The following is a 24087-nucleotide window of genomic DNA, read 5'->3' on the forward strand; positions in this document are numbered from 1 at the left end:
TAATAATAATAATAATAATAATAATAATAATAATAAAGAATTGCACAGAGCCATGCATCTTACCTCGGGGGAGCCCAGTCATGCCGTGTACAGTCCAACAGGGTGCCCACATATGTCTTGTTTCTCCAAGTAACATTGACCACTAGCATGCCTGTAAAACAAAGGATCAAAGATTTACATATTTATCTTACAACACCTATTAGAATACATTAAAGGAAGTGGATAAAATACAGCTCATATACCAAACAGAATATTTTACTGCGAAGTCCCTACATAACAGCAAAATGTAAGGAAAATGATGCTACAGCCATAATGCACTGTGTTAATCTTCGCTAAAGGGTGTCATATGGAAGACAGTTTTACAATTCAAGGGATCCTTTTTTTAATCTTCTTCACACAGTAAAGCCGTGGGGGCAAGACTGACTGATATCTTCTAAATGACTTGGAACAGACTCAGCTGCAGTCGGTATTGTAAAACCTGTAAAAATAGACACTTGCAGCAGGTCTCGCTGAGAACGATCGCATCGATTTTACCGGGAAATACTCACACAACACCCATTCGATTTAAATAAGCCATCTCAAAGTACAAGAGAGTTCCCTGAGGGACAATTACTTGGATGCAAATATTTTCGGCAAAACTTCTATCTCGCTTTTTAGCCCAAAAATTTACAACCTTGGAGAGAATGTAGAGGCAGTACCACAGCTTATGAAAAACAAGCAACAAGCTCCTGGGCTCAACAGATTTCAGTGAGGATGGCTCTTTCTGACAATGTGCAAAGAAAGCTACTTGACTTCAGTGGCATTCCAGCAATCTGTCACACTTAGAAGCTTCTGCGTTGCCTATTTGGCTCATGTGAATACTGTAGCATTCGGTGTGAGCTACACGATCCCACTTGTGCTAAGTGTGACACTCTAAAATGAGAGATTCTAACATTAGAGATAAAATTAAGATTCGTTTAAGATTGCATTAACTAAAATCCTTGTACGTGGATGTTTAACTGCGGGAGTACGTTTCATATTAATTCAAGCCACATTCCACACGGCGGCTCCTGTTGAAGGTCGTTTTAAATGGACGCTGCAACGGCAGGCAAACGAAGGATAATCCGAAGATTTGACCCGTAAATTCAGAAGTGAATCATCAACCAAACGGCTACAGTGGTTCAGGAGCAACGACTGTGCACAAACACATGAATTTATTGCCCACACCATCCCCCCTCTCTCTCTGCTGGTGACCTCAGCTTGCCACTTCAGCACTGCAGAGAAACTGGAGGCTGCAGTGAGCTAACTTATCTAATGGCACAGGAATGCTGGCTGGCAGCTTCCATCCCTCCGAACATTTTATTAGCTTAGGAAACCTCTCTTGCTCACCCCATTTTCCCTCTCTCCTTCACCCTCACCCTCATTTCCTCTTTTCAATGGTATAACCATCCCTGGCTTACAATCTTTTCCCCTCCCACACACACAGTTCAAGTCACAGTTCAGACCTCATTTTTCTCTTGCTGCCTCTGGCATAAAGCAGCGAGTGTATAAGGCATTTATATATGTTTACAGGAACCTGCTGACACTTGGCTACAAGTCTCTTCCTTCAATCTATGGCTCGAAAGCATGAATGTTGGGTCCAGGCAAGATCCAACTGCAAATGTCATTTGTGTGTGTGTCTGTGTGTTGCGTAAAGAGAGGTTCTCCAGTTCAGATTTCTGTCACATTAAAAGAACCTAGACCCTTTCTGAAACGCCTTCAACAGCACCCTCTCCCCACCCCCCTAAGCTCTCCAAACACTCCAGCACAAAATGGCTCTGGCAGCTGGTCGTGGCAGGATGTAAATCAAGGCAGGGCAAATGAATGAGTGGCCTTTCATGATCTGCAGGATATAGCCTTCCCGGCATTCTCTAGAGAAGGGTTTAGAAATTACACTACGAGTTGTTAAATGATTTAAAATTAGCATTTGGTCTTTATGTTTGACTGTGTCTTCAGTCGCTGGAACAATGCATGAGCTTAAGAGGGAATTAAGTGTTAGTAATGCCAGCAGCACTGATTGAGACACTTAAAAGGGAAAAAAAGCATTCTCAGATACACATTTCTTTGCCATTTGCTTGAGTCAATAAGAATTTTGACACGACCGCCTGGAAGAGAAAGCGACACATATATTAAGCTTTACACAGATTTACTAGAGCTCAAAGTGAATGAGAGGTATCTCTTAAACCGTTTTTGAGCCACTACAAAGGTTTTCCATCACAACTCAGGTCTGAGCTCAGTTATCAAGGTCTTTGACAATCTTGTTCTGAAGAAATTCCACGCCGCATTTTATCTTGTGATAAGCATCGCTGTCTTGTTGGAAAATAAATCTTAAGCCACAATCTATTTGACACTGGCTGTTTTGCATGAGATTTTCCTCAGGAATTTCCCCATCTTTCCCTCAGCTACAGCTATCATGTGACAGCCAGTGAAAAGCAGATCACAGCGTAGGGTTTCAAATGTTTAACCTCGTGTAGGCAAAGTGGAGGACGGGTGATGAGAATAGATGGCGTGATCAATTTGCATTTGCAGTCTAAATAGCTTGCTGATTTGATTGGAAAGAAATATTATGAGCGGTCAGAGCAAAGGGTCAATTGATACCTTAATTATACTATAAAATGCAAAACATTCTGGAAATCTATTGGGGATGCAACAGGAAGTGTCAGAGGGTCATAAAGAATGTGTTTATCATTGTATGCTTCCTTCAGTGATGACAAACAGGATCATTAACAATATCACAGCAACATGTGAACTATACTTCAACATCAGATCTACCAGAACCCCATTTTAACCCTACGTCACGACCTTGTATTTAAACTTACGTGCACCAGATAAAAGGAGTTTCTGGTTACTAAGAAAGTTAGGATGCAGATTTCCCACAGAAGTCTACATCAAGCCTAAGGTACTTGATAGTTTTAATTGTATGACCCTGTTAAGCCGATATTTTGTATGCGCCTTTACTCTTCAACACAGCCTGAACTCTCTTAGGCAAGCTTTCTTGGTATTTCTTAATACCAGCTCTACTTTGGATATTGGCTGCCTTTTGTTCAGTTCTTTGTCAAGATGATCCAACACTACTTCAGTAATGTTGAGGTGTTCCTCTGTGTGTGGCTCTAGACACTCACCTCTCTTCTGACCTCCTCTGTACATAGTAACACTGATTTGAAATAAAAATGTCCAAATTTACATTCATCACTCCATTAGACCTGTTGACACTGATTTTCAGTAGAGTTCTTGTGTAATTTGGCATAACCTGGCCGTTTCTCCCCATTTCCCTTCCTAAAGAATGGCTTCTTGACAGCCACCCTTTCATTGGGATCATTTCTGATGAGACTTCAGTTAACAGTAGAAGGGCCAGATGCATCTCTCAAGTCCTATGTCAGGTCTTTACTGGATTTTTCATCCGTATTTCTTGAAAACATGGCTTTCAGATATTGTACAACATGCAGATAATTTTTTTTAGGCCTGCTGCTTATTTAGTCCTCCTCTTGTCCGTTTCCTCAGATTTGTTTAAGGACTCACTGAACACCACGTTGAGATATTCCAAGTTTTCAGCTAATAGCTCTTTGAAAATCATCTTGTTGGTGCAAAAAGTACTATTTTATGTATTGTACACTGTTATCTTTAACATTTTTCATACATTCTAAAAAGAAATGAAAACAAGTTTTGTTTGATTTTTACGGACTGCTACTTACAAAGTATCTAAGGATATTAAAATTAAAAAAAATCTTTGCCAAGTTATCTGTCATTCCTTTAGTTAGGTGACTTTTTACTGCCTGAATAGGTCACTGTTAAGTGGCTAACTAAAAAAAACCCAAACATTCCTCTAACAATGATTAGTTACTTGACTAGACTGAAAATGAATAAAAAAGTAGCCAGTGCCCAAAGAAAAACTTTGAAAGATCTATTGCTCAAAATCACACCAAAACAATTATATCTGGCTACTTGGAAGTAAAATATAAAGAAATGAAGGGTGGCTTAAGACTTTTGCACATTAGTGTATTTTACTCCAATAGTTCAGAGTCAGTGACCTTTTGTATAATCCATGTTTGCTGTTGTCTCTTTTCCCCCACAGAGGTACCTTCCTTTTGGCTGCTTTCCCATGCTGAAGCCAAGCAACCCTGTAATCCTGTCAGTGGTCCTTGGCTTCTGGGTCAGCTCAGATATCTGCTTCTAACCTACTCTGAATGCTAATAACGTAGTTCCTTGAATGTTATCTGGGACACCTTAAGGACATTTAAACAAGTTGTGCTGAAACATTTATCAAAATGAGAGGAAAAAAGACTTTATGTGTGTATGCTGTGCATCAATTAGACACAGTATTACCTGCTTACTAAGTAATTAAAATTCACTCCTCATCATGGGGAGTACTGGTATACGTTTTCAGTGCTGACACTTCAGTAGTTGTATCAGAGCTTGGTAAGTAAAGTTGCAAGCTCCACAGTATCAGTGTGTCAGAGATAAACAAAGCTTGGTTTGCCCCATACTAAAAGCAACAAGGATTAAAAATTCTATTACACAACTGTCATCCTGCAAATGTCTCAAAATTTCTTCCGTCCTGGTAATTATTTACTGTAGATGATACTTTATGAGCAACACTCTAAATTCTTCCTGCACTACCGAGTAGATGACATTTACACTTCATTAAGCAGCCGTTATTGTATATTGATGGCATGAGTAGCTGATTGCACAACTATTCCATCTTTGAGAAAATTAATATTTATGCAGGTTATTAAAAAAAATCTGATGCTTCATGCTTTCATTTTAATGCTTAACATTTATTACACTTTACATTGCGTAATTTTAACTCAGCTACTCAAAGTTTTGACAGGGGTTTCGAAATCCACTGAATTTCTTAGCCATATCAAAAATATGCCCAAGGGTATGTAACAAGATCAGGTTTCAAAGCTGGAACTGAAAAGCTGTTTGAATTTATCTGCACACTTTCATCCTTGGAATCATTTTGAAGCCGTTAGGACAAAGATGTCAATGTCATGTCTGTCTAAACACGGAAAGCCCTCGACATAACAACCCAAACAAATTTCCCTGTGGCAGAAAGCAAATTACACAAGGAGAACTTTCCATGCGTGATCATTTGTTTACACACACACAGAGTTACAGATGAGTGTTTGTGTGGGCCAACAATTCCCCCCCCCCTTCTTTCCTTCACTGGATTTGTCTCGAGGGAAGAAACAAGACTGGCGTTCAAAGATCAAAAAAATACAACTTGCACTTTGAAACTGCAGTTCACTTGGGATTTGTTTTCAAAGGGAGGCTTGCTGTGTGGTGGAAGAAAAGGGTCGGAAATTATGTGGAGCAAACATGGTTTCCTGCAATTCCCCCTCTTACTCCCCTCCCTCCCCCTGTCAACCTTAATAGGGTCACTCAGGATGGCAGAGTGAAATCCACATTAATGAGAGGAATTGACCTGTAATTTCACCACTCATTTCCTTTCAATGCTATTGAACAACAAACAGAACCCCGACTGAAGCGCCAAACTTTCCCGTTTGCTTTGCTTAGCTTGTGTGCTGCAATGGTGTCCACCATGCCCTACCCCTGCCTTCAACCTCCCTTCCTCACCACTTAACACATTTCATTAGGCCTCAGTGGGGCCAAAATATCAGGTCCTCTGCTGCTGGTGAAATCTGCGAGGGCCACGGGTTCACTGGCTGACCCCTGCTTTGCCCCATCTCAACAGGAATCCAATGGGGTTAACGGCATTTTCACTGACTGACCTTGTCAAAATGCCTTTGTTATCTTTGAAAATGTAATGACTGGGTGCGATGTTATACGACTCCCCTCCCAAAACACCAAATTAAAGGGTTCTGTTTGTCTAAGTGTGTGAAAGGAATTTCAGTTTAAAAACCAGGAAATCCCAAAAAAAAAAAAAAAAAAAAAAAAAAAAAAAACTTATGTGAACAATTACCAGCACTTGCAATTATCACCTTTTCAAACAGTTGGATACAAATATGTAGAACTTCAAAAAAAAGAAAAAAGAAAGAAAAGAACATTCACCATTTTCTGTGCAGTAAAAGCACCATTTATCAAGGTTGCATGAAGACAAGAAAGTGAGAACAATGAGAGAAAATGCCAGTGTTCATTACGGAGAGAAGATAAAAGATAGCTGTGTGCTGCCGCGAGCAATAACTGTAACCTTGACAAATTAAGTGCTTGAGCATTCAAGTGTCGGGAGTGCATTTCCAACAGCCCGTTTTCATGGTGCGGCTCATAAAACGAAGTCGAGCTTGTCCATTTGTGTCAGTGTCAGAGCAAAATCTCCTAAGCCTGACCTTTGCATTAAATGCTGGGCAAACAGCAATTTGGGAACAACTGTAGGATTTGTCTGAAACATACAAACTGCCACATTTTTTTTTTTGGGGGGGGGGGGGGGGCTACAGTACAATTGATCCATCCAGAATCCATCAATATTTAGGGGTGACTTGTCCAGTTTGGGACATACTGGGCTGTAGAGATGCCTGCCTTCTCTTGAATATAATGGAACTCGATGATGCTTGCCTTGTGGTGCTCAACACATCAAAAAAGCAGAAGAGAAAAACAACTCAGCAGCCATGTCTCTCTGAAAAATCACCATTTCCCCAACCCTGTTGTGTGCCAACTCCATGCAGGAAACATTTTCTCTTTACTGAACTGCATCTGCCAACCAAAAGAAACTGGAAGCTATAGCTAATATTACAACTCTCCCGAAGGGGACAGCATTAAAGTTTGCATCTCGTCACAAGGTCACCGCCAGAAGCCTCTCCTTATGAAAAGATTCATGCTTTCTTCAACCGAGTGATCCAGTTTTTTAACTGTCCAGTATTTCTAAAGCCAACTAACAACTCTTGCAATGCTTCATTGTGTAAGCACATCCTCAGCTGAATATTAATCTATAATCTTCACCAACAACCAGTGAACCAGCCTCTTTTCACTTTCCTGGCCTGTTTCACCCACAGTCCAGTGTGACATAATAATAACAAAACCTAATGTGCTGTAACCAGACGTGACCATGAATACAATATGTAAATATAATCTGACCTCGGTACAGATCTGGGAGACCTGGTCTCATTTCCATCCAGCTGCCCCAGTCTGACCTGCAATGACTACAACCATGCAACTGTAAACAGGAAGTTTAAACACTAAATAAAGGAGTTGGGACACTTCCTCATTCCTGAAATGCAAGGGGTCAGTGGCAGTCACAGTTGAACTGACCCTCTTACATCTGCTATTTTGTCCATAACAAGCAAACACCATAAACACATTCATGTCAATTCTGTGCATCTCTACTATCCTCTGTGCAATAAGTTCCTGGCAAAGAAGAAACTGAACACTGTAAACTTTGCAGTCTTAAGCCCTGTTACAAGAAAAAGGGAGAGAAAAAAAAAGTTGCTGACATTAAGCTGAGAAGAAAAAGTTACAGATGACTAGCGGTTCAGACGAGGCTACGTTTGATGATTTTATTTTAGATTTCAGAGAATTCAAGTGAGTCCTCTGAAAAGTTCAGCCTCCGGTTCGCGAGAGGTAAAAGTGAGAAGTCGCTCTCGACAGACAAGAATAACAGCCTGTGAGAAGGTCAATTCTCTCACAGCACTGAGAGGCAAGGGAGGGTTGCATTAGTATGCTTTCCACACAGCTAGACATTATCAGACACATGCAGCAGGTTCTTCCTCCCTAAGAAGGGGGGGGGGAAAAACCAAGCAGCTATGCATGTTTACTCTTGCAGAGGGAGTAGATGAGCAGATCACAAACAAGCAAAGCTTGTAACAGCCAGAGGAAGGGAGAAAATTGACATCTTTACCAACTGCAGTTATTACTGGAAATAATGTGTATGAAGACAATCCCAGCTTCCTTAAATGCCACCATTAAAAAACAGTCACCCTTAAAACAACCCCTCTGGTGTTTTGCCTTAAAGGAGATGGTGTTGAGATTAAGATACGGGCCTGCCAAAGGCGTGTTACTCAAGTTCTCCTTGATGTGTATATAGCAAACATGATATCTTATGACAGCCACTGGCGAAGCCTTCAATTCCTCCAGGCACACGATTTACGATTCAAGACGGTTTTAAGTGCTTAAAAAAAAATGCAGTTGTCAGCCAGTAAGAATAGGAGCCGTTACCAGCATCTCTCTCTTTAGAGATTTGGGTTCACACGTGGGCGCCATCTTGTTAACACCACCGGGGGACTAAATTAGCGACTAACAAGACGAGCCTGCTCCGTCAGACAATGACGAGCCATCGATGGCTAAAGTTCCCTGAGTGTTGTTTCAACAGCATATTTAGGAAAACTGGCAAATTCTTTAAATATGGGAGTGTTATTTTCTTTCCCTTTTTTCCCCTGGAAATTGGCCACTTCCACTACTGCACAGTGAACACTGATGAGGGTAAAGATTGGCTGGGTGGATTGGAAACTGAAGTGACTAAGGAACTGGCAAATGAAAATGTACTGCATGGGGGCTGCAGAAAGAAAAATAAGTATCGTTTCTACACTTTTCTCTGAAAGGAGCCTTTAGTGCTAACAGAAGTTGGTCTTCTCTGATTGATTTTTCACTCCGTGTCCTTCTTGCTCATTGGCCTGGCAGACAGCTACAGGCCTCCTGACAACGTTCGCTCTCATTTCAAGGACAGCCTCTAAGGTGGGTTCACGGAGAGCGGCCACCGCTCGCCTTTGTAAAAACATTTCAATGAGGCCACTGACAGGTGTCTTCAAAGGAGCAAGGAAGCATAACTGGCAAGTTAACTATAGAGCCAAGTACTCCTTTCATACAATATTCCCCTTTTCAACTATCTGACAGGGTCGGAGAAATAAAGGAGAGGGGAAAAAAGGCATCTCTCAAATGTTTATACAGAAATCTCCGTTTCACACTGACCTCCATTCCATGCAGATGCCAAACGGCTTTTAACTTCTGTGCTAAAGCCAATGCTCGCAATGCTGCAATCATGTGCGCTGCATAAATAATCCAAGAGACAAACATTTATCACAAGCAGCCTGTATTATTTCTCTATTAGGCAGCTCAAGAAGCTGTGGGACCAGCTTGGGGAATAGCCTGCTGTGTACTGGAGGGTTGGTGTGTTTGAATGCCACACTGGCACTGGCATGGAGCTGCGGTGTTTGGCCAAAGGGGCCCCCCTCTGTGTTCCCTCTGCCCTGGGGCAGGAGCCAAGGCGTTCTGGGCTGCATTTCAAGAGCAATAAACTTCTCCAGCATTTTAGAGATGGCATTTGGAGGTATCAGCATGCTAAGCCTGGGAGGGGTTGGCCCATTGCTCTGCCGACACGACCCTGGGAGCTGCTACTGCCTCGTCTGCGCCGAGGGGATTTGTGTCAGTGCCGGGCCTTAAAATACCACGGCTCTGCGTGTCTGCCTTCCTCCTGTCTACACTTCACTCACCCCCAGACTGACAGCATGACACAGACTCACTTTATCACATATTATCCATTTATTTTCATCCTGTGCCGGACTAAATGCAGTAAAGGGTGCTTTTTTTAAAGCCACAGTGGGTTACTTTGGTCACTTTGAAATCCAAGTTACATTAAGGCTTCCGTTTAGATCCAGTCATAATCCAGATCCGGCTACATCTGAGCTCACATTACGCGGGATGAAAAATTTACCCGGCCCTCATCAGCCAAGATTCTTGTCACCGCTGACCTAAAGGTGCAGCTCCTGTAATCACATTTTGTTGCTTGCTTCCTCCTCATCTGTTTCTTTCACTGGCACATGTTGACTTGGGTGAGGCACAGACAATTACTGGGAGCCTGTTGTTCATTTACTCCCACAAGGCAGAAAGGCGGAGGTGATGAAGCAGCTGTTGGATGGCATGCCAAATGAAATGCGCGCGCATGCATGCACACACACACGCAGCGCATGCCTAAACAGCTCTCTGTCATGCAGAGAAGTGTGTGTGTGTGTGTGTGTGTGTTGGGTGGGGGGAGACTGCTCAACTTCACTGCTAATCAGAATGCCTCTGCTACATCTTTGGGGCCTCAGTTTTGTTGCCTCTTCCCTGGTACTCTGCCTGGATTCGCCTGATTCCCTCATTTGGTTCTCATTTGTTCGGCTGCCACACGGTGCAAGAAGTCCACGTCCTCTTAGGGGAAACGCAGCTGAACAGCAGTTTGATGTAAGCAGCATCTGGGTCTCTTTCATTTTAAAACTAGCCAGTGGGCTGTCGAGGGGGTGGGGGTGGCTCGTACCATTAAAATGATGTAGAAGCAACACGCGTCTTTGTGTTGTTTAATGTAGTGTGCACAGTACAATGGGGGATATTGAGAAATGTCTCATTGCAAGACCCAGCCCAGATTCACCCCTATTATCTCTGCTACACTGAAGGTTTACTGCATATCTGTCAATTTAACACCAAGCAAAGGTTCAGAAACGGCGCGCATTTCAGCCACAGCTCGCAGCTCTCTCTTAAAAACACACCAGCTGGGGCCGAGTCAGTCAGCAGTGAACAAGCTGCTGTCTTCAAAGAATGTAATACATTTCTAAAATACCAAAAAGAGTGCGCAAGAGACAACTACAGGGCCACTCTATTTTTATCAAACTCGTTGCTTTATCCTTTATATTCACCTGATCTTCTACCTTTACATTTTTTTGTTTTCTTTTTTTAATAAAAAAAAAAAATGGCTTCAAAGCAAAGGAAGTGGGTTGATGCCTCGAAAACCTGCTGGTGTCTACAGCTCTGATAGCCACAACAACCTGTGCGCTACACCTGCTGTCTGCCCAAACCGCCCTCCAACCGGCTACTCTCCACCACGCCGCTTTTAAAACCACTCAAAGCTCCCACCAACATCCTCCCCACTGAGCCAGATAGAGTAGAGTCAGAAGAAAACACAGATCCATCAGGCCAAACCACTACCTCTTTCAGCCAAAATAGCAGCTTTGAGAGAGCGGAGTGCAGGCAAAGGACAGGCTCGGTTGGGGAAAGGGAAGGGGGCAGGGCGTGCGCGCTCGAGAGAGGGAGGCTCAACCGCTCCGTGGGAGGCAGAGAATGAGGGAGCGCAAACATAGTACTGGTGCTGGCTCGGAGCCATGTTTGTGTCACTAACAGAAGTAGCCTTGTCCACCCCTCCCCCTCGCAGCCGCACCACCACCCCCACCCTGCCATAACCCCCTTGCCTTGCACTCGCTCTCTCTCAGTTTGCTTGGAAACAAGAGTCAAGGGGCGACTGGCTGGATGCTTGGTAACAGAAAAGAGCTGCAGTACAGAGCAAAAATCAAAAAAAAAAAAAGAGGAAAGAGAGGGGAGAAAAGCCACTCAATAGCAGGGACTGTGCTTTGGGAATGTTGATGAGGCAGGGACCTTTTTTTCCCTGTTTGGTTCCTCCAAGCGAACCAACAAACAGCTCTGTGGATGTGTGGGCGATTTGTACTCAGCATGCCCGCAGAGAGACTGAGAGCAAGCTGCTTTGAAGATTAGGTGTTTGCATTATTTCACATCCACAAAAGGAAAAAAAATAAAGTGGGGGGTGGGGGCAGTTCTTCAGAACCAGCAGAACCTGATGGTGTGATAGTGACACATCTTAAAATTAAATGAGCTGTATGAGGTTTTCGATCAAAGGGAGGAAAACTCAGAGTGTATAAGATTTCCGTCGGACTGCACTGCAGAAAAGGAGCCCACTATTTTCCCAACTGGCAGGCTTGCGGAAAACAAAAAAAAGAAACAAAGGAAAAAAGAAAAAGTGCTTTGTGTTTGAGGCATGTTGCTGCAGAACAGATATCTCTGTGCAACAAACTTCTGTCTGCGTACTAAGAAAAAAAGAAAAATATCCCCCCCCTCCCGAACAAAAACAAAGAAATCAAGGCCACCTAAGAACTGCCTGCCAACTACTATTCTTCTTGGCAATATTACGCAGCATGTGCGCTGGTAAAGCACGCATTAGTACCACCACCAACAACCATTTCCTGAGGCTGTCTGAGCATATCCAATTACATTTTAGGAGGCAAATATGTACAGTAATGACAGCAAGATGATTTTTTTTAAATGACAGAAGATTCACTAAAGCTTTGAAAAACCAATAGCTCTTTGATGTTAATATGCAAACACATAGCTGCTCTGGCTTTGTAAATAAAAGGAAGAAAGAAAACCTATCCCATATGTTTTTACCTATTTTCTTTAACTCCACAATCCACAGCTTATTTGTTTTAAAGGGAAGAGATTTACAAAGCAGCACGTTAAACTGCTCCACTTACCGTCTTCGGTTTCCTGCCACACTATGCCTTCAAGATTGACACTGGTTCCAGGCTCACAGGGCCCCAAGCACTCCGGTTCGGTAGACAGGGCCACGTCTGATGTGTTCACCGCCACCGAGCGTGTGCGCACCATTATCTGCTCGCATGGTGAGGCAATCTCACTGTTGCCTACTGTGGCCAGGAGGTGGAGGGGGGGTGGAGCTGGCGTGGAGACAGGAGATTCCATCTGTGAAGGAAGAAGTGGAGGTTCAGAGAAATAGAAACACACTTCAGAACCACTCTCTAAACAGATACGGGCCAGATGTTGAGTCTCAGACCAGCGGATGCCACAATGAGAGGAAGTGAACAAAGCGCTGAATGCATCGAGGACATTCTGGTATTTCAGTGGACTTTAAAAGCTAGCTTGGTTACAGAAAGCGTGATGCAGCAGTTAGCAATGCACTGCTGTGTTTTTCCTCGCTTCAGTGGTGATTAGCAGGCAGGGAAGGCAGAAGTGGAAATCTGAAAAGGACCGTATTTGTTATACGAGGTCGGCCAAACAATCCCTCCCCGAGCTTTCCTCCCTCGCACACTGCGAAGCGACGCTCGTGACACCAAATCATCTCGCAGACTGATCACTCATTAATTTCCTCAATTAAAGAGCTAGTTGTGGCAAAGGAGTGGGCTGCTCGGGGTCAGTAATTGATTCCACCTGTTCTGACACTCTGTGACAGTAACGAAGAGACAGTGGGCCGACACAGAGAAGGAAAATGAAAAGGACAGCAAGGGAGGGAGCCGATGAGAACATCTGAGGGGAAGAGAGAACTGCAGGCTGAAAAATGTGTAGGTGGGAAAGAGGCACAGAGGAAGAGTGATGGCGATTTAAGGGCCGGAGTGACACCAAGCTTAGCGCTCTTTATTCAAGGCAGTCGACATTAAAGCGCTCCAAATCATTAGCACTGAACTGCAGGAGGAATGCCACGCCGCAGCCAGCACCGCACATTTATTAATTGGGCATAAACCACTCAGTGCTTGGGAATATGCTGCCAATGCTGGATCCTATTAGACTTAGAAGACAAAACAACAATTGACACGTTGGATTATAAGCCTGTACACCCTTTAAATAATTGTTCTAATCTACTTACTGCTCCGAGCTGAAAACGATGTAGAGAACTACAACAAGTCGGTGCTGCAGATGGTGAAGTTACTGCTTACATCTTAGGGATGTCCGTCCACCATTTTATCTGAGAATGAAACAGCTGAAGTGTTGGGAAACTAAACTCTACTAAAGGGACGAGCACAAAACCAACATTTATCGTTTCCAGATGATGAATCCTACTTTAGTGTAATTTTTCAAACAAGTACCCGCAACAGTAATGACATGAGCCACATCGATGCTTTTTATCCAGTTACATTTGCTGCTGATATTACCATGGTACCACGCAAATGTTGCATTTGTTCAAATCGAATATTACCGTGCTAAACAGTGTTCACCACGGTAAACAATATAATGCCTTCTCAACACTGATCATGCTCTGAATGCTGTTCAAAGCACCACTTTACTTAGGTAGAGCTTTTCACAGCCAGCAATGCTTCATGAAATGAGGGGGTTACATCCAAAACCACCATGATGCTCAATTACTGCAAATGCCACTATGTTTTTCTGCTTTTTTGCATTTTGGGCTATCACAGTTGAACTGCTTTTATAACTTGCCTCACAAAAAACACTGAAAAATCTGTGCCAAACATGAATTAAACCCATTAGCATTTTCATTTCCCCATGTCTCTGTGCCTTTAAGGGGGACTTTTAAAATATAAACTAGGGCTGGACAATTAATAGAAAATGAACCAACATTCAGAGCCTCAAATTGATGGAATCTTGCTGGCTTTGTTTTTAAACTCTATTAATATTTGCCCCATTATATACTATCCCCTTTAAAACATACTACAAAGAGTTGTCACGTGACTCTTTCCCATTCAGTCCGCGACACGGAAACATCACTGAATGAAAGTCAAACATTGAGCCAGTTGGAACAACTCCAGCCGTTTGTGCCAAATCAAAAAAAGCTGTGTCTGTTGTTTGGATACATTTTTGGCATCAATAAAGACAACATTAAACAGAAAGCAGAAAGCTGTGCTAAAAATTGCTTTAGTGACCGAAGGTAATACCACCACCTGGAGTGCATCATATTAGCTAAAAAGTATCCTAGCATTTGCAGTTGAGTATACAGTACAAACATAGTGAACTATGAGGACTATGATGCGTGTGTAACAATAACTGTTTATTAATTGAAATTGAGGTAAAACATTCTATTAATCGTGATTTTGATTTGAGGACTATCGCCCAGCCCTAATGCACACTATGAATTATTCTGTGTGAAGTGCATCAATCACAGAATAAAGACTCGCGCTCTGTTGTGAATCGAGTGCTTTAAAAACCAAACATTAGTCTTCAATGAAATCTAATATTAGCTCAAGACATGTCATCATAGAAGCTTTATATTTCATGGTTTAGTGAAATCAGCGTGGATAGTCCATTTCTCCCAGTGCTCAGAGGAAGAGCAAATTAATGAGTGCAGAGAGCGACAGACTCTCAGGGCTAACGACATAGTAATCACTGTGTGTCAGTTTCTGATGCATGATGTGGCCAAGCTGCAGGCCAACTGAGACAATGAGACAGGACAGGTAATCACCCAAGCTGTCACCGCACGCTGTTCTCAGGCCTTATGGAGACGCACAGGGCTGCAGACAAGACCGCACAATAAACCCTCCCTCAGAGTGACAGCAAACGGTGAAAGGTGATAAACAGGTTCATGCACGGCCTACTTTAAATGAACTCAACTCTCAAACTGCTCCTAAACTGTGTCCACAATTTAGGAGCTGACATCTTGGATACATTTCTGGCCAAAGCTAGTCGACCACATTATGGTCTGGCAATAACCGGCTTATCGCAATGAAACTACTATGAGGTCCACACAATTAAAACCTGCAGTAAAAATGACTGATAAAACAGTTCGTGGGACATGTGCTTTAATCAGCCACTTCATTATTAATTATTTACTCATACAGACTGACCCACCTTTTCTATATTTCTAAGTCCTGCAAACCATTATTCTGGAATACAAATGTCCAATTAATCCTTTTCAATTTAACAAGTAATAACTATTGTAGCCTTCTTCTCTTCATATTGTTCTACATATTTGAAAACAACATTATTTTAGCTAAAACGACGTGCATTTGTGCATGTGTTGAGTTATAGGAGGCTAATGAAAGGCTCTAGTAATGAATTATGGAAAACGCAGGTTGAGTGTCACAGCAGAGTGGGGTTCAAGGATTCCCCTGGTTTCTAGGAGTATCAGAAGCCTTTTAATCATTGTACCTCTCTAATTATTTGTATGAAGAACACTGACTGCTGGTGATTCCCAGAACAATTATAATTTCCATTAATGAACTTGAATTCCACAGTCTCGTGCTATATTTTCAGATTAAGTAAAACCTTGCTCAGATGAGTTTTGGCTTCATTTTTTTCTGTTACCAAGCAGGGGAGGGAAAGTATTTCATTTCAACTGTCAGAAACATACAGCAGGTGATGAGCCACTCCGTATAATGCAACTATATAATAAAAATAAAAAAAAAACATTTACTAGGTAACTGTATTTTTTTTTTTTAAACAAAAAAAAGCAGAATCACAGTGGAAACTGGAGCAGTTTTGAAAGTGCATGAATATAATTCTCCACTTCCAGGTTCTGTCTATGGATGAGTGAACAAAAGTACTTTCTCTCTGAGGCTGGAGAATGCAAAACCACACATTGAAATGCCCTGTGTCCAGCCTTTTAAAAAACCCCACATGCAACCGAACTACATAACTTGCCAGATTACAAGGCTCTACCCGACTCTCAGCCAATGCTAAATTCTATGATTTCTTCCCTCCTTGCTAGACTTCACAGAAGGATTTGGAAATCTCTCCTAAAAAAACCACAACGCTCAAGTGTCACGCAAACCTTTTCTTAACTCAAACCTTGTGCCAGCTCTACAAGAAAGCCAAAACTGGCAATAATAATGTTTAACTCGCTGGCAAAAATCCCCAAAATCCAGGACTGCTCTTGTGCATATTTCAAGAGTGCTGACTTAAGGGGAACTCTGCCTGGATTTCCAGTGTTCACACAATAAATCAGCTGTGGCAGATGGATGCTTGCTGCACTTTTAACTGGACGCATTTAACTTCAGCTTTAACTTGTTTATTAGAGTTGGGATTAAAAAAAACTGAGCACTGAGCTTGGGCGGCGATTATTAAAAGGATTACACTGCAGTATTATAGTGACTAAGTTGTCTTGGCTATAATCGGTGATGAGGCACACACACACACACACAGTTGACTATTATAACTGTAGACACTTGAGTGCAAGTAAAACAGCTACAACCCCCGACTGTGAGATCCTTTAAAATGCCCCAGTGACAGTAACGTTAAAGTTGCTACAAGGACAGCCTGTATTTTCATTTTAACTTATGATCACTGACAGCAGCCAGTGAGAAAGGATCTGATCAGCTCCAGTGGGAGATACGGGCCGATGGGTAACTTTCTCTTTTAACATTTCCTTTAAAAGGTCAATAAAGCTGTCATGTTGCAGCTGCTGTCATTAACATGCTTTTTCCCCATTCTGTTAGGCAGTTTGCTAAAATGAGGGTCACAGACACTGCTGATGCACACGGGAATGAATAAATGGCAGCAGATCGTAACAGCGGACCAAGCTAAATATGATATACAGTCAGCTGGGAGAAGACGTAGGAAGGATTTTACAGATTGCAGGCTGTTGTGTATAAAAAAAAAAGACGTCTTCAAATGCATACACTTTAGCTAATTGTCAATATACTCAATCAATATAAGCCTAGTCAAATGTCTCTTTGTACACACAAAAACATCTGTTAATGTTTTTTTGCCATTACTGTCCCACTTGTACAAGCAGGTCACAGAGAATCATGTGTGCAGCAACAGTTCAATGTGCTTGACAGCTAAATGACACAATTTACTTTGTTGGCGATTTTTCTTCCTAAGTGTCTGCGAGAAAACACAAGCAGCGTAACCCTCGTTAGAAGCAGGGTCTTTGAGTCAGGCGAGATTGTGAATACTGAATCATGTGGACTGATGGCAGGAGTGGGTTATCGTATCACCTTTATAAAAGCTTTATGAGTAGGTACTGCACACAACAAAAGAAAGGAAAGAAATGCAAGCAGATTGTGTTAGTGGGAGGTTGATTAACATTGACAGAAATGTAGATGATTTTTAAAAAAAAAAATATATATATATATTACATAATTCTTAGAAATAAGCAGTAAACATACAGTCAGCTGGCAAATCTTGTTGGTAATTAACTGTTTTTACACAAATCAGCAACCTGAAATCATTAGTAGAATTTTAAAGTTAAAAAAAAAAAAGAAAAAAAGGAAGTGGTCAATTTTATTACCACGTACTGTAGTTATTTAGGAAAAATTCACTTATGTTCAGTATATTACAGTAGATAGTATGTCAGCTAGCTTAACCATGACTTAGTGAAGTAGATATTACTTTCTGTTCATGCTGGAAGAGGGAAACAAACTCCCTAGTGTCTCTCATTCTCTGTCCTAACATTAGCAGCAGTGCTTCAGAAGAAGTGAAAGCCGCACTGCTGCAATTTTGTTTATGCCAGCTGGCCTGTGTTACACCAACCCAAGGAGACCGCTGTGCGAAAAGTGAAGGCGGGAGAAAAATACTGATATGGTAATACACAGCATCACCTCCTCTTGTGATACCTGATTGGTACACTGGTGACAAATCTCATTATTTTATTAATGGTCAAGGGACCCCTGCGGCCCACCTCCCCAACTTTACCAATCAGAATCACTACTTTATGACTCTTTGTGATGATATTTTTACCAAATGAATGAGGGCAAAGTCAAATTAAGTTAACTGACCTAGAGTGGGAAATTGGCGAACCACACAGACAGTGGGGGAAAGCAGAGAGCTAATTAATTTAAATGACACGTTATCAAAATTGAGAATAATGATAATACACAAACGCTGACATCTCGAAGCACAGACTAAATACACAAGACGTTCTTTTTGCCTTTTGGGACTTTGCCCCCTCTTCTTCACTTCTAGCAGATATCATGATGTATCCTAGCAACATATTGAGTTTTGAACTGGTATAACATGATAGCATCATTACTGGGGTATCATTTTAGAAACTTGAATTATTCTCTGAAAGTGGAAAGTAATAAGCGAGATAACCTGTGCATAGTTACAAATGCTGTTGGTGAATACGTTGAGACCTAAAGCCACCAACAGTGACTGATGTATATAACCCCCAAGAATTTCCGGCCTACTAAAGCAGTAGAAATAAAACATCATTTTCGACATCAAAAGAAAGGGAGAGAAAAAAATCTGTCTTGAAAGAAGAACATGTAATTCTTTCTGACAATGAACCATTAAGTAAAAAAAAAAAAGGAGTCTTTGCTGACTTCTCAGCTTGGCGAAGTTAAGTGAGCCGGCTTCAACTATGTAATTCTTTTTGACTCCAGGGGCAAAGCCTGTCAACATCTTTGGTGAGTTACTGAGGTCGAAGGCCAGTCGAGATTACGCTCCTCCACTGGGACATGTAATCTGCGCAGCATTGTCGAATCGAAACATAATGAATTTAAGAACAGCAGCATTTAAATTCTAACCAATCAAGACGACGGGAATACGAAGTCTAATGATCAGCATACCGTCGCTGGGCGGCTTTTAGAGAGCGAGTTGCGTTACTGAGATCATTGAAGTAACATGGCTATCAGCATTAAGCCACAATTGAAAACAAATCCTCAAGCCTCATCTAATTAGATTACTAAATTGTTCAAAAACAGCCAGGGGACACACATACCAACAAAAAAAAAAAAAAAAGACACATAAAATGACTGGATTCCCTTTCAAGTCTTGAAGGTCTATCCAATTGTTTTCAAACACTGCACACTGGACTAATTCCTTTTCTAAAACCACACTGTCATTCTCTTTGAAGCTCAGATGAATCGCAGAAACTGAGAGAGAAAACACAAACAGGAACACCTGACATCTATTGTAGACCACCAGCTGGCAAAAGCCACTCAGTTTCTAGGCAACTCTTCTCAGTTTTAGCTGCTAATTGCGCTTTCAGGAAAAACTAACCACGCATAAATAATACAGAGAGGAAACAAAGCTGCGATGAAGTCGGTCACCCATGACCTACAAGCTCTTTGGCGCTATAATGAGTGAGCCAGGAACTCAGTCTAAACAGTTATTGTCTTGCCATATGACTCCTTAACATTACAGCCCTGCACCTTGCACAGAAGTGACATCATTTTTTTAAATATACGGCACACTAGAGGAATGAAGCTGGACTTCATTTGTTTTCACCTTAGAAGCCTAAAAAGAAAACAGACTCCTTTTTCCAAACATTTTATTTGTAAACATCTCAAAGAAAATGTGATTCGAGGTCCGATCCAAGCAAGCCCAGATTTTAACACTTAATATTACGGCTCGTTTTTTATGATGCGACGCTGCCACGTTTGGGAACTGTTAAAGACGAGTCATAAACATGAAAAATGTCTTTAAAGGCACCAGCTTCATATGCAGCACTGAGTCGACTTTCATCTCAAAGCCCTCGTCCACAGCTGTGAAATACAGCTCAGCTATTAGAATGACATGTAATGCTTTCGCATTTGTGTAAATTTCAGTGGTAATCAAATTTAACATCTTTTCAGTGTGACAAATTATAGCTGTATGCTGCAAATCAGAGCTACTATTTTACCAAGGCCTTTGATTATACTGAAACAAAAAGGCATGCAAAGCTTTGTCAGAGAGAAACCTCTTGTGAGAGCATGAGAGGCTTACCTGTGGAGACATCTGCACTCACTGATGAAAGGACAACATACATTAGTCAGGAGACTGTTCCCACTGCTACCAGCTACATGACGGCAAGTAAAAGTGATATAAAAAGACAGAAGGCACATAGGGACCGCAGGGTAGAGGACTGAGCCAGGATAAGTAGAGCTTACCAATTTGCTCACTTATGAAGCAGTGGCCTAATTTGTTCACAAAAGCAAAGTCACACAGAGGAAAAAGTCTTATCCATTTAACACTGTGATCAGCTGCCGTATAACACCACAGGGTTGTGGCTCCTTACTTCTTTAGTACAAGCTATCTTGAAGACTGTGTTATGTTGACTAGCCAAATGCTATCCGATTGTCTAAACAGGCAGAAAATATAAAAATATAATAAATATAACATATATAGTAACTGATCTGTTGATCATGTGGTCTAAATATGTCGAGTCTACATTAAAGCCTTGGGTCATGCTTTGGACAACAATTTAGGATAACAAGCGGAAATTAAAATGAGGAGCCACCTTTTAAGGATTTAACGATTGTCCAACTGCACTGTAATGAGGACACAATCTTTTTGTCTGAACTGTTACATCCCTGTGGGGGAATCATTTGTACCCATTTAGTTCAGAGATTTCTCAGGCGGGCCAGATGCTTAGTTGATTGAATGGCTAACATCCTCTTGTCTTGGTTCAGCTTGACCTTGTCAACCTAATTCCTTCGTCTCTTCTCTGGTTCAGCTAGCTGCATTGAGCCTAGGTCTGGTATTGTTTGTTAGAGGACGGGGTGGGGGTTGGGTTATGTGCATAAGTGGGGCGGGCTGGTATGAGGAATGAAAGCCCTCATGTAGAGGCAGGGTAACCTGAATATCCCTTTATGTTTACTACAGCCAAATGTTTTGAATGCCTATGGCCGGGTAAAATGCAACTATTGTCCACTATACAACAAAAACTATTCTCTTTGTTAGGCTGGTTGTTTCATAAGATCATCTGTGGTTTCTAAATCAGTCGTTTGTGGCTAGATTATGAGCAACACTTAATAACTCAACTTATTGAGGATATTAATGTTGTTGTATCCTCTACAAAGTGGAAAGCTCCTTGAGGCAAATAAATGATATGTGATATTAGGCTATCCTAGTAAATGGAAGATGTTTTAAGCTCTCTGTAGTGCCGCATACTGTGCCAGCATGACTTCTAACAAGCGTTTTATTCTTTGATCCACCTGTTATTTCCCGTTTCTGTTAACAGTTGATTAAATGAGTAACTCTACTGCTATTCATTTCTGTTGCAACACTGTAAATATGTGGGCAGATTAAAACTATCATCTCTTTTTCCTTTTTCTCTTTTCCCATCCCCCTCGTTCTGACCATAGGTCAATTGACAACAACAGTATCTATTACAAAAATAAGCCACATTCTTGTCAAGGTCATCCACTTGCGCCTGACAGCGAGAGAAGCTGTGCTGGGAGCAGAAATCCAGATAAGCTAAGCTGAGCCTACGAGGATTTCTCTCTCACCAACCCTCTCCATAGTCATAAATCTTATCTCACAGCAAAGGGAAACCTGACAACAAACTGAGAGGCTGTCATCAACAGCTCAGCCACCGAGATTCCCACCCAAATACCAATGAGTCAGCCTTTGGCCAAACACAAGCTGGTGAGATCAGCCCAGAAAGGGAAAAAAAAGGAAAAAAAGAAAGAGAAACTAGCAACCTGTGCAGTGTACTTGTAATATAATGTTTACAACTCAGCACAATGTTGAAAGCTGTGACCAAAACTCTAGCTTTGGGTACTTACTATCCTGCTTTCAAATGCTCAAATGCAGCATGCATTAGGCTGAGCAAAAATAAATGCTCCTAGACATACAATCCAGTTAAGTAGCAAAAGGCATACTACTAGTTCCACATATTATACAAGGAAAACAAGTTGTTATTCAGGCTGTGAGATTTCCCCAGAGCCCCTAACCTCAAACTATTTATAGATGTTCTGTTAGTCTCTGTTTCCCTTGTGTTGATGCTTTGCTGTGGGTGGTGCCTTCTCCAAACACTAGAAAGACAATCCTAAGCCACACATCAATAACTACACTTTACAGTTAAAAAAAAAAAAGAGAGAAGAAAAACAATAGGGGATATGCTAAATTGCTTTCCATTATCTTATGCTACTTATACTGACAAACAAAAACAATTGAAGACCGGTACACCGCAGACCTGTCATAAAGAAAGTTACAATACGAGGTGATACATTAGGCTGAATTTTGCAATATTCTACACAAATACTCAAGGTAGCTACACAGCAGTCAGTAGAGAACCTTTGGGAGCTTATCAACACGCTCCTAACATCCATTGGCTCTCTAAAAAAAAAAAAAAAAAAAAAAAAAAAAAAATACAGTGCCTTAATACACCTTTGGGATAGAGACCTCAGCTAAAAAAGTAGATAATAAAGGTGTAAAAGGTCAAGGGCATACTGTAGGAGTAGAAAGAATCTGTACACCAGAAGGAGTGTTTTGTGCTCTGCTTGGCAAAGAGTGCTCAAACTGCACTCGTGCTGCTACTTTAAGAAGGGCTTGCTACTCTGATTGACCTCTAATGCTTGCTGCCCCATTGAACCATGTCTATCTTAATGGACGATGATGTGCACTGTAACCGAGTGCCAATAGTTCCTGCACCACAGCCTCAGAACCCTATAGACTTCTGCACCTTAATACACCTTAGGGACAATGACTGTTATAGCTCGCATCACACAACATTTCGGCACTGGGGAGAAGGGGAAATTGCTGAAAATGCAGGCGAGTGGAAGAGGATAGCAGGGGAGGTTACCCTGACTGTTTATTATCACAGCACGTCTGTGAGCTGTTTTGATATTTATAGTTCGGAAAAGCCTTTGGTATTATCTAGAGAGTTAAGTGAGAAACATTTTCAGGAATTAAACACCAAATGAAATCTTCTTTAGCAAATCATTCAGAAAGCTGTCTGAAAAGGTTTAAAGCTACTCAGTAGATGCCCTATAACATTACAACAAAAGCAGACTGACCCCTTGAATGTTTCTAAGACACTTAACAACATGTGGCAATGTGTCAGCACAATACAGTAAAGCTTTTGCACTGTGGTTGCTTGTAGGGAATCTCTAAACAAATTATATCTCTGTGCCCTTCAGATCATTAAAAGCACTAATAAAGTCAGTCCCTGGTGATGGCCAGAGAGCACGAGTAAAGTGAAACCCACTATATCGCACCAAATCTCCCCTCTCGGCCAGCCGCTTAGCAGAGGTCTGCTACTCTCAGCCATCAGTTTGATGACCTTGTTAGTTTGAGTGCCTAATCTGCTAATGCCCTGATAAAAATAAACAGTCAGTGCAATCATTGTAGTCCTCCCCTCCACCCTCCCTCCGCCCTGTCTGCAGCTGCTGTCCATAAACACAGATGATACCTTCATCTTTATTTATCCTGAGGACTTGCTCTCATACTGACAATCTTAAGAGGCGGAGGTGTGAGTTAAATACCTTTTAACACAGTGTGACTTATGTACTCCATGTATCTGTGCACGTTCCTTCCAGTTAATCTGGTAGCACCTGAATGCGTTGGCTTCAACCTACAAATAACCACCCTCGTCACTTTTCTGGAAAAGTTGCTACGGTAACTTTACATACAGATTTATGCATCACTTTTAGGGATGGGTACCGGTGTCCGGTGCTATGCACCTTGACATAAACGGTAGTAACCAGACCGAAAAGCAGCGCACATTTCGGTGCTTTTTTTTCCTGAGCTGTGATACACTTCTAGCCAATCATTTTACGTTTCCGAGGATAGTAGGCGGGTCCAGGTACGTACGTTCTTTTAGAGCAGAGCTACAGATTAAAAATGCCCAAGGCGAAGCGGTCAAAAGTCTGGCTGTACTTCACAGCAAAATATGCAAACTCAGCAGCCTGCAACAAGTGCTTTAAGCTGATACTGTGAACGAAAGGAGGTAACACCTCGAATCCGATGAAACACCTGGCGACGCATAGCGTTTTTTTTTAAAAGCCAAGAAATGCGCGTATTTGATAG

The 24087-nt window shown here is 41.8% G+C and overlaps 1 protein-coding gene across 4 annotated transcripts in view; it reads right to left on the minus strand.

Moving 5' to 3' along the window:
• The window catches only part of LOC102306986 (zinc finger protein 609), an 81734-nt gene that overhangs the window by 11111 nt on the left and 46536 nt on the right, over positions 1–24087 (minus strand). For all 4 annotated transcript variants that reach the window (XM_005942488.3, XM_014340147.2, XM_005942487.3 and 1 more), the window contains exons 3-4: positions 12201–12426; positions 64–151 (exon numbers count right to left, since the gene is read on the minus strand). In XM_005942488.3, coding sequence (XP_005942550.1) covers positions 64–151; positions 12201–12426 — 314 coding nt within the window. The remainder of the gene's footprint in view (positions 1–63; positions 152–12200; positions 12427–24087) is intronic.

This window comes from Haplochromis burtoni, unplaced genomic scaffold, assembly GCF_018398535.1.
Source record: "Haplochromis burtoni strain Fernald_Lab_line unplaced genomic scaffold, NCSU_Asbu1 Contig_343, whole genome shotgun sequence".
NCBI classification, from domain to species: Eukaryota; Metazoa; Chordata; class Actinopteri; order Cichliformes; family Cichlidae; genus Haplochromis; species Haplochromis burtoni.